This window comes from Nuphar pumila, chromosome 5, assembly GCF_984573655.1.
Source record: "Nuphar pumila chromosome 5, dmNupPumi1.hap1.1, whole genome shotgun sequence".
In the NCBI taxonomy this organism is placed as follows: domain Eukaryota; kingdom Viridiplantae; phylum Streptophyta; class Magnoliopsida; order Nymphaeales; family Nymphaeaceae; genus Nuphar; species Nuphar pumila.
In genome coordinates, this window is record NC_143253.1 from 135377633 (window position 1) to 135389622 (window position 11990).

Consider the following 11990-nt stretch of genomic DNA (forward strand, 5'->3'; position numbering starts at 1 on the left):
CGCCTTAGATTATAAAAAGAAATGCAAACAACTTGAATTAAACCGGAAAGAAGGTGGATGGAACTCAATAATTCAATGTCTGAGCAGCAGTTACGCCCTATCACACAAACCATTATCAATGTTGAGCATTTGACCTCAATGCCTATGATCTTCAGAATGTCATATTTCCATATAAAATGTGGTCTTCCCACAAACATGGTCGATCAGTTTTTAAAGTTTGTAGGTTTAGGTCATGTTAATCGGCTAACAGAAAGATCATGTATCTAATGAAGATGATGAATATGCCTTGCGACAGCAACCAAGGCCAGTAGCTTGCACTTCTTGCAACTCAAAAGGAGTATGTGGAATGCAAATGATGTGGAGATACGGGATTCTTTGCTCTCGGAGACAACATGCTGTGTCAAGGGACAGAGAGAAACACCATCTGTGTTATATGTGCAGGAAAGGTGAGGAATACCACCAATATTCACCACACAAATTTAATGTCTTCAAATACAAATAACTCCAACATGTGCATGCTGCTTTTAAAATTTCAGGGTTCTACATGCTGCTCTAGTTGTAAAGGCATAGAATTTTGCGTTAAGTGGCTTGGGGTACCTCCTCCCAGCAGTGATTAACCTGCACATGGAAGAAGCTGCAGCCGTTTCTGTATTCATTTCTTCTAAAGATATTAATGCCAAAGCCTCATGGTCTTGTTAAGACAGCTATTGTTTCCCACTCTAGAGTGCAGACCACATCCTGTACACCAGAGAGGGCATGAGTTAGCCCACGATTCACTATTTGTACAAAACAAAATATCTGAATTCAAAATTATTATTCTTTTTACTTACAGATGGGTTCTGTGGGTCGATATCGAAGGCATTGATTGCACATGGTTCAGCTAATAATTCGATGGGTGATTTGCCTGTAGAATCGAAAAGGAAAGAGCATTAAACAAACAACCTCATATATCCAAACATACCGAAAGGCTACACAGTCTTCTTATCATGAACTGGGCAGCACCCTGAGATTGGCAAGTGCAAAATTCACGTTTTAATAGTTAGTCTATCTACCAAGAGGAACAGACAGCACCCCATGCTGGATAGAAACTTTCTGAACAGTTGATTATAGCATTGAGACCTTGGGGTACCAATTTTATTTACAGCAAATTCTTTTAAGCAATAGCATGACAAATGAAAAATGCTAGTGGTATATATATATTAGTTTTTTCAAGCAATAGCAGATCCTCCAAACAATAAGGAATAAAAGGAACTATCAACATCCGCACACAATTAAACATAAAAAGTTCACTAAACCTGCTTCTACAACTGCTAGTACTCCATCTTCTGAGCACATCATGACAGGTGGAATTTGGGTTGTTGAAGCAGCCAGGTTTGCAGATTGTATGTAAGGATCGTATTGGACCTCCCAAACCTCACTTTCAGAGAGTGATTGAGTCATCCCAGCAGGCCCCATTCCAGATAACGAAATTGGTTGCTGCTGCCAACGAAGATCCCAAGCGAAAACAGTACCTGAAGATGCTCCTGCCTTCAATGATTGAAGACATGCAAAACAGTTGTCTTAGGCCATAATCTACAGAATATTGCATCTAACAACCCAGACAAACCTAAATGTTACAAGGTCATACACTCATCCTGCCTTTCTTCTTCCTGGACTAGATAAAAATAAAATTCAAGGGTTCTTGGTTAAGACACTATACAATTATCCAGGCAACGGCATGATAACAAAATCAAGCAGCACAAAGTAACAAGTACAAAACATAAGTTGACACTCAACAGTGTGTGCAGGACAATATGTTGTAAAATAAATTGAACCAGTTCAACTAAGTGCATGTTTTTATCCATGAGGAGCACATGCATGAAATATGAAAACAGAAGTAGTAACCTCATGCCATAAAACTTTGTATGAGAAAACTCTTCTATGAAGAATGGTAGCTGATATATGGTGATATTAAAGAGTAGCAAATAGAAATATAAGTTCAGTAAGAAAAATATATGCTTGCATAAATATCACAATTAATTAACTTAATGTGGGAATAGGGATTGTGCTGCCCTTTTTTTGTTAGGTCACTTTAGGACCCTCCAAAAATCATAGTTTTAGGTGTTTTATGCTAGATACCGTTAGATGTGTTTATTATTGTTTATTCAATAGAAAACATGTTTTTGACAAAGCATCTTTATGCTTAGATTTGTATTTTAAGTGGTAAAAAAATCAAAGGTTGATATAGTACTAAAATTTGATGATAAAATATTTACATTTTTACATCAAATCAATTCGAAACAAAGCTTGTTTCTTAATAAATAAGCACATCTAACTGTTCAGATCTAGCATAACACACCTAAAACTATGATTTTTGGAGGTTCTTAACGTGACCTCAAGAAAAGAGGGGCAGCAAAACCCCACTCTCTCTCTCTCTCTATATATATATATATATAGACATATATATATATACATATATATATATAGACATATATATATATACATATATATATATATACATATATATATATATGAAAACCTACAAAATGGTCACGCTGCTAAATGAAACATGCTATTGGATTTTTGGTGTTTTTTCAAAAATCTGACTGTACATATGTGATCTGTATGCTTATTTTTATAGGAATCACTTCTTGGAGTGTTTGATTCCGATGCATGGATAGATTTTTACAAGGTTTCAAAAATCAACAGCCTACAAGTTTCAGAAATTTTTGAGGCTCCAAATACCATTTTTCCATCCAAAATGCATGATCCAAGTACCGATTTCTAGTAAATCAATCATGCTAAACACATCTATGGGGTCTAAATTTCGAAAAAAAACACACACCAGAAATCCATTAGCATGTTCCATTTAGTATTGTGCCCATTTTGTAGGTTTCCATTTATTATATATATATATATATATATATATATATATATATATATATATATATATATATATATATATCCTTTTTCAAAATGTTTCATACAACTTCCATACACCCCATGGCCCAAAGTTCATCTCAGAATGAGCTTGTTTCCTGTACATCTAAAGAATGACAGTGCATACCTAAATCCTTGAGAAGCAAAACATGAAGCATACAGCATTACATCATCACCAAGCATGATTCATATATCAATTACACACCAAGAATTTTTCTAACCAGACAAGGGTGTATCATACAAAAAACCTCAGCAAACATTAACAAGCCAATCTTGAAGATTAGGAAAGGAAAACAGATGGCTTACAACACAAATATGCTTTCGTGATGGATGGATATCCAAAGAATGTACAATTCCTGGTGATGTCCCTCGAACCCTGCAACATTAGGCACTTCATAAGCTGTTTTGCACCAATATTTTATGACTCAAACAATAACAAGAAAAAGTACATGAGAATTTGTTTTTTTTACATGCCATTGTGTAAGAGAGAAAGGACAACATCCAAAAGCTAAACGATGGACAGATGAACGTGTTTCAAAAGCAAGAGAGAAGATATAACAACTCATGTACAATTATCAGAAACTATGATGAAGGGAATCAATCCAGTGTACAACTATCAGAAACTCTGACAAGGAAACCAATGCAATTAATAGGACAGTGATTTAGATAGCTCGAGGAGAACTTGGAGGTTAACGTTAGGTTCTCCATGTGGTCTGCCAAGCCTTATTTTTCTTTTTAATTTGTTCATGCTTGACTTGATTTGATCCTGTATTTAGTTGCTATTGTATGGGAAGTTGGACCCAATCCCGCCGTAAAGATGTTTTCTTGACTGATAAAGTGGTGGGTCATGAATGTTGAGGTACTGCATAGAAGCATGGGGGTCAATATAGCTTGGGATCCTGGAGATAAGCATTCCTTAATTGAACATTTTTTTAATGTTAAAACATAGGATATCAGATTGACGTTTAGTAGGCATTCGGATCGATAGATACCCACCACCGGCAGGGGAATGGAGACATGGGCATAAGTAAAGTCATCAGTGGCAAACCCAGTCGTGGTTTATAGTCTTCGCCTGTTCGCCCTACCCCATAAGGTAGCCAACGCCTGATAAAGCATTGGTGGAACCCATGGTCTATGGCTTAGGCTAAGGTAGTTTCATAGTCTAGCTCTAGTGCTCTATCGAATGAGCCCCCCTAATTCCAAATATCAAGATAGGGGGAATAGTGAAAAGTAGCATTCAAAAGAAAGCCCCATAGAATGTTTTTCATCTCATGTAATCATCATCCTTATTCAAAATAATGAGAGCATGCTGGATCTAAGGAGGATAGAGTGCATTCCTAATTCCTTTTTCATTGAAGGGCTTGGCCTTTCGACATAGTAGGCAGTAACCTAAGCAATTGGTAAGTGATGAGCATTCGCCTTTGGTCTATCTGTGACTGGTAGTCAATGAATGATTGAATGTTACCAACGAAATCCCAATGCCCATTGGATATGACTCGCTCAAATCCTGTTGCATAATCAGACATCCTCTGCCCTCTTTTCGCCAAGGGATCCAAGCCAAACAATTTGTGTCTCACTCGATTATTATTCACCGAGAAGTCAGAAATATCTCTCTCTTTGATAGAAAGAGATTGAACATTCATTTGATCTTGATCCTTGTGGAGTGAAAAAGGCACTAGACTGGATTTGCACGGACCTCCAGATAAGATCCATAAATGACTTGTTTTGGGTAAAAAATGAACATTATCGTGTGTATATTCAGGTGCATGGTACACATCGGTACTCCAATGCATTTCTCCCTCTAAGTCAGAATAAATATGTTTTTGAACACTCTCTTTAAAATAGAAAGTGGATGTTACAGCGTGAATCTCAGCAATCACTTGTTCTGATTCCACATATTGATCATTTTGAACTAAAAGAAAACTTTTTGGTGGAATATTCACACTATGTATAATATCCTGACTCTCAATAGTCACATATAGGTTTACATAGCATAGAAAAGCAGGATGTCCATGACATGTGCATGTGGGATGAACCAAATCCTCATTGAATTTGATTTTTCCATTGGAAGGAGCTCACACATGTTCTGCAGTACTGCCTATGAATACTCCACCGGTATGAAAAGTTCTTAATGTTAGTTGAGTCCCTGGTTCTCCAATGGATTGATCAGCAATAATACCTACTGCTTGTCCCAATTCAACCAAGTCACCATGAGTAGCATATAATCCCTTGTTGGCCATTTTGCAATCCTTTATAAAAAGTTGCCATAGTCAAGTGGGGAGGCATTAAACAAAAAAATATGGTCTTATCTATATGGATAAATCTGCAACTACTGCCTATATGTTATCTTTTTTTGTTGGAGGACGAACAAACCCTTACCAGTGGAACATAAACAATAAATAGTGGTATAGGAAAGAAATGAGTTAGCTGTAGTAGTTAGGGTGGTGTCAAATCCATATGTGAATATAACTGAAATGCAGTAGAAAGAGAGATACTTTTCATACTCGTGTAGTGTCATTATTTACATATCTACATCAATATGCAATCTACCCTACAATGTGATGACCAATAAAGCAAGCACAAAGACAAAAATATATTGCATTTAAAATGAACAGTTCAATTGTTAAAGAATAAAAAATTTTGCTGTAGGAAGCTGAAAATTACATGCAATAACAGGATGTAGAGAAGTGTGCACATCCAGATGAAGATAGAATACATCACTCATGACAATCCCATGTAGATGGGGAAAAAACACGGTGATAACAACGAAGGATACTGTTCGATGCATAACTGGTGAAAAAAAAACTATGTCCAATTAATGCTTAATGTAGCAGATAAAGTGTCATTGCTCGTAAGAAGAAAAAAATAGGTTTTTTCTAACGGAAGTCATGTAACAAGAAAGTGTAATTGCTTTTCTCTGTATTGGGTAGGTACCGAACATCTTCTTGAAATGAAAGGAACCAAAATGGAAGGCAAGAATACTCATTTTTTCCAATAAAAAACATCCTGAGTTGGATAAGACTAAGCTTTTACATTTAATCAGAAACAGAGACTCCCAAATTTTAACAAAAAACCCATCAAAAAACACGGATCAGAATTGAAGGAAAAACAAGAAACCAACCATTTTCCAGTAGAATTCGAGACAGGACCACCGGGTTTCCTCTGATCCCACCACTGCAGATTGAAGCCCGGCCCTCCGGTGACAAACTCGGTCGGCGACGCCCAGCAGACGGCGCTATACGAAATCAAGCCCCCGCTATCGAAGACGCGCCGGTGGTTCACGCCGCCCGCTTCGCCGATCCAAGCCAAATTCACCCTCCCATCTTCCCCAACAGTGACGACCTCGCACCTGCTCTCCTCCAAATCCATTCCAGCGACACCACCATTGTGGAACGACCAGTCAGGCGCGGAGAGGGACGATTCGGCTTCGATGGTCGCCTCGACGGAGTTGACGACCAAGAAATGGAGGGAACCCGACGAGGAAGAGGAGGCGGCGGCGACGATGGGCTTGTGGGTGTTGCGAGATGGGGAGACTCTGAGGATGGAGAGCCTACCGGAGGAAGGGGAAGGGGAGGAGGAGAGGAGGTCGAGGTTGGGGAGGGAGGGATTGTCGCTGGGGCTGTTGGTGTGGAGGGAGAAGATGTCGATGGAGGAAGAGTCGGAGTCGAAGTCGTGGAGGGAAGCGAGGAGGTGGCGGTGGAAGGGGGAGAAGGGAGGGAGCCACCGGACGGCGTCGACGTATTTGGGTTGGTCGAATCTGTGGAGTTGCAGGGCTGCCTCAACTCCACCACTCCCTGCCATCTCTTCCCCCTCCTTTCCTTTGTTCTCTCTGCTGCTGTTTGGGTTTTTTGATGAAGAGAGGGAGCTCAGTGGAGAGGGTTTAAGGAGAGTAAATATTAGCACACACTCGAGTGTACCGTCATCGCCAGTAGAAAGTGGGAATTACCTCTTTTTTTTTTTAGAAAGACTTCGCTCATCTGGTAGAGGCGACGGGTGGTGTCTCTTGGCACAAGGTTGAAGTCTCTATGGCTGGCGTGTGTGTGTGTGAGGGGGGGGGGGGGGGGCGCGGAGACCTCAAGGGTTTTACCAATAAGAGGCCAACCAATGTGCCGTCGGTGAGCGAGCAGATCAGGATCAATCACATTGCATTCGTTGAGTGTGCTGCTGCACCTGACTGCCCTTCAATCTCCACCTCTCAAGTACAGTCTTTCAGTTGTGAGGCCCAACAGAAGATGGAGGTCAGATCAAGTGCAGCAGCACACTAAAAGTGTGCAATCTGATTGCACCTGATTTACCGTCAGTCGGTGATGAAGGGTTCTTTCTTGATTTATTCAAAAAAAGAAAGAAAAAAATGTTTTAGGTCATCTGATTGCATTGTGCAAGTAGAATTTTTAAAAGTTTAAAAAAATAAAAAATCAAAACTGTAAATTAGATTAGAATTTCATTATTGATTTTTTTTACATCAAAGTCACTTGATCTAAAATGAGCCTTTTAATAAAATTGAATGTGTGGAGTATGTGTTTAGGACTTTAGGGCCAGATTGATCAAATGAAGTTTACGAAAATAAATTCTTGAAAGTTGCAAACTGTTGGCCTAAAGTACATTAAATCAGAGAAAATCAGACAGCCTAATTTAGATTCAAACTCATATCTAGATACTGATGGGAAAACTGAAGCTGGATGTACTTTCACATGTATTTGGATTTAGATTTTAATCAAATTTGGCCTCACATTGTAAAACCCTGGCTGCCCAATCTGACCTGTTTAGCTAATCAGATCTGGAACCTTTTACCAAATCCAACTAAATTATAATTTGGTTATCCGGATATTTGCAAAGAAAACTGCTCATTCCTATGCAATGCACCCACTTGTCCAGAAAATTTGGGATGTGTTTAGTATCTTTCACCGTAGCACAGTGTCACAGTTTTTCCAGGTCTTTTTGGACAAGCCCGGGACAGACCTAAGCAAGGATAGGAGGCTTACTGTAAGACACTGAATTACTATAATTCTGAAAGCTGCTTGAAGTATCTTGCCAGACCCTTTGCTTAACCATAATCAGAGACATGAGTAATCAGTTTTCCTAACTTATTTGCTCACTGTGAATTTCTTTCATCTAAGAAAAGGATTCCGTTTTGCTTTGGTCACAGGAGGAATGAACAATCACAGCTGAAAAAGTAAGCTGCGATTATTGGTTGGAAGGTCAATCGTGTGACCAACTTTCACAAGATTCAAGACAAAAATATTCACAGCAACAATCACAACTATAATTTGTACTTTTCTCACGTTTCACTAATATTGAGAAAGTGTGTAATTGTGATTTACAGTCATGAGATCTTGAGAAATTTCAAGAATCACAGGGCACTGCAAACATGCCCTAAAATTTTGCAAAATTCAGACACAAAACTCAATAGATGTTCAGTTCTACCTTCTTAAGTCAGGACCAATGCCACAAATCTTGGTACCAGAACTTTCTTGGAGAAGGAAAAACCTCATGATGAATTTTACATATGTTATTCCTGAAAAATGCTAAATATAAGTATAAAAAGATACAAAATATAAAAGAATAGTATACAAATATATAAAGCAAAAGTTTTTTTATTGCATAAATATCTTGTTATTGTCATGATATTTTCAAAATAGCAATTCCTTAAGAGGTTATGTCAACTTCTAAAAATATCACGATAAAATATTTCAAAATATTGCCAGTATTTGTTTCATAGATCAAGGCAAAGCCTCTTAGGCAATTCCTGTAACTAATGATCAGAACAGAAAAAATGAGCTTATTTGGTAAATTTTGTTTGCCAAAAAGTCTAATTTGATTCTTTTCTATACTTTTTTTTTATTGTCCTTTTCGCTTCCACTGACATAGACCATTCGCTAACCAAAGCAATCCATAAATAATCGCTCGAATGAAGTTCAAAAATTTCAAGGGTGCTATTATGGTATATTCAAGCCAATAAAATACCCAGAAAAATATGACTGCTTTGAAATATCACCTCATATATCACAACATTATTCAGATACTAATGTTTTTCTGTAATTCACTATAGTTTTAAAATTTTATATACGCCAATACTCTTCTGATAAAAACAAATTTTTCTCAAGAAAATCATATTTTTAATGGCATGTGTGAAAGAAAGAAAAAATCTCATAGGAAAAGAAAATTTTACCTATGAAAAGTTTTGATATGATAACTTTTTCAAATGAAAATTTTTCACTTGTTTGTGCAGCAAAAGAACAGAAAAAATGAGGGAGAGAGAGAGAGACCTGAAAATGGTGGTGAGTGGGAGGAAGATGAAGATAGAGGAAACTCTTCTTGTGGCAGCCAATGGAATAGGATGTGTTGTGGGTGAATGGTCGCCTTAATGAAAAAAAAACAGTTTTTATAGGAAAATTTTCCTATAAAAAAACAGACTTTTTAGAAAAACTTTACTTTCAAAAATTCTCTCCGTTGCAACGGATGGAAAAGTTATAATTAATTTTTTTCTACTTTCCCTTTTCCTACTATTTTTCTGTTCCAATAATACATCGTGAGAAAATCCCAAGAGTGAGATTGGTAGCATTAGCTGAAACCCAACTCCACTATCGGAAAAAACCAAGGAAGAAGCGATTAAAAGTACTTCATAATCATGTAGTAAACTGGATTGATTGGTAAATATGGTAGTTGACAACTAGAACAACTAGGAATGTAAACGATTATGATTCAGGTTGGATATCCGACCTAATCTGAATCCATTTAGTCAGATTTGGCAGTCAAAACAATCGGATCTGGATTCAGTATCAGTTTTGCATCTGAATCCCAGTTCGAACCTGAAAAAAAAAATCTGAGTCTGAATAAAATTCAAACCTGGATACATGTAAATGTTGGATCTGGACAGGTTTTAGCAAATCAACCTTCAATCCAAATCTGATTATGCTAGATCAGACTAAGTTGGACTTGATAATGCTTAGATCCAATCCGAGTCCGACACATTTACATCCTTAAGAACAATCAAACATATGACAGAAGACCACATCCCAGAAAATATGGTTTCTGGAAAACTAGTTACAGTTTCAAGTGTTGGGTTCTATGAGTGAATCAAATAGTCAAATTAAAGGAACTGCATAACGTGGCAAAGAAGATATTTTAGATAAAAAATCCAAGTGAATTTACAATCTTTCACCAAAAAAGAAGCTCAAAATTAAATTTCGACGTTAACATCAAGGGAGCAGAGCAGTCTAGAAAACCATCACAGGAACTGAACTGCTACTGCACCATACCACAAACCTGTAATAAATGGTACCCGATTATAAAAAAAAATGGTACCCTCGAGACAAAAAATTTCTAGAATTAAAATATGAAACATTTCTAGATAGTTTTAATGGGACTTCCATTCACCAAAGCAATTCATAAAAGTAAAGAATACACACTAAATTGTGAAAAATTGTATTCCTGATACCTAGAAGAATTGGCCCTGAAGCCAAGAAAATCAACCATAGCCAGGGTTGGTAAAAAAGCTGAATGATCCAAGCTTGCTCATTTAGGTTCACACTTTTAGCTGAGTTCAAGCTCAAGCTCTTGACAATCTTGAACCAGTCAACCTGAGCTTGAACTGGCTTGTTTTTATCACACCTGCATCAGTAGCTGAGCTTGAGCTGGCTAGCTTTTGCTGTGTGTGACAAGCTGAGTACAAACTGGCTCGCCTAAAAGAAAAGTTTATCATGCTGCAACAAAGAGGATCAAACTCCAAACCACCTACTTGCCAGCCGTATACTTCAACAACCTGTCTTATACAACACTATATACATAAATAACACTTAAATTCTATATTTAGCCTTACCCGTGCCGAGCACCATGTGTGTGCCTGTGACAAGCTGAATTCAAACTGACTTAAAAAGTTTTTTTATTATGCTGCAATAAAGAGGATCAAGCTCCAAATCACCTATTTGCCAGCCATATACTTAAGCCACCTCTCATACAACACTATATACGCTAGAAAACAGTGCATCCTTACAAACGGGTCATGTATACGTTCACACCCACACAGATCAAATATGATGGATAGAAAGACAGTCACTCATCGAACATGATGAGTAAAGCTTAATCTAGTAATCTCTCTCTCTCTCTCTCTCTCTCTCTCTCTCTCTCTCTCTCTCTCTCTCTCTCTCGGATCCTCATGTATAGGGGAAGTAGATGGATCAGATTCCAGATGGATGTACCAATACCAAATCCAACTAATTAGTTTTTGGCTAATGATTCGAATTCAGATTCAAATGAAAAAAAGCTAATACTGAAACTGAAAAGTACATGTAATCAGATTCACATATCCAATGGATTCGGTCATCAAATCCTCAAACCGAATCCAAATCTGATTACCAATTGGATTCAGTTTTCTTGATGTGGGTCCGATATAGGATATATCCGATCCTTTGACAACCCTACCCATGAAAATAGCTCTTTCTCTCTCTCTCACACACACATCCCCATAGAATCCCATGTAAATAGTTTTCCTAATTTTTGTCACTATTAAAATTCATTTATACCACAACCAGTTTAGTAAATGACTAAAAATTACAACACTCACCATGTTCTCCAGCGACCTACTTTGTACACTTGTGTATAGAGTCTGTTTTGCTTTGGTTGAGTCTTGGTGCAAAGTATCGACTCACTTGCAACTTTTTCTGGGCCACCCATGTACTTTGGTTCAGGTTGATTAATACCCTAAAGGGTTAACCCATAAATCTGAACTGTAACGTGCCGTCGAGCAAAAATATGAATGAATGTAAATGCGAAAAGCTTTCTTTTGTTCACCCTCATTGTAATTGCTTTCGAGTGATTGTGATTTCTCTTCCTCTCTATTCTTTGATTTTCTTGCACTTTTAGTTATCAAAGCTTCTGTAGTGGCAAGTGAGCGATCAAAAGACTTGTGACAGTAAGAAAGGATCGTCGCACCGTACTAAGAAGTAGGCCCATGACAAGTGGTACCAGAGCTCGTTCTCGAGTTGGGAAAGAGACTCAGGAGTCAATGTCGAGAGATGCACCGACAAGCCACGATTTGTGAGCAAGACATTATGGCGCCCCGATACAACTTG

The 11990-nt window shown here is 37.8% G+C and overlaps 1 protein-coding gene across 1 annotated transcript; it reads right to left on the reverse strand.

Annotated features, from left to right (window-relative positions):
- Window positions 1-465: 465 nt before the first annotated feature.
- On the reverse strand, window positions 466-6753 carry LOC149838892 (Transducin/WD40 repeat-like superfamily protein). Its single transcript, XM_090006865.1, has 5 exons — window positions 6041-6753; window positions 3226-3295; window positions 1296-1527; window positions 831-904; window positions 466-738 (listed from the first exon to the last, which is right to left on the reverse strand). Exons 1-5 carry the CDS (start codon window positions 6718-6720, stop codon window positions 685-687), a joined length of 1110 nt encoding a protein of 369 aa, XP_089862991.1. The 5' UTR covers window positions 6721-6753; the 3' UTR covers window positions 466-684.
- Window positions 6754-11990: the final 5237 nt, after the last annotated feature.

Coding starts and splice junctions, on each gene's coding strand:
- LOC149838892 (XM_090006865.1), bottom strand. CDS start 6,720: ATGGCAGGGAGTGGTGGAGTTGAGGCAGCCCTGCAACTCCACAGATTC. Junction 905..1,295: donor ACTAGCAGTTGTAGAAGCAG/GTTTAGTGAACT, acceptor TCGATTCTACAG/GCAAATCACCCATCGAATTA. Junction 739..830: donor TCGACCCACAGAACCCATCT/GTAAGTAAAAAG, acceptor TCTGGTGTACAG/GATGTGGTCTGCACTCTAGA.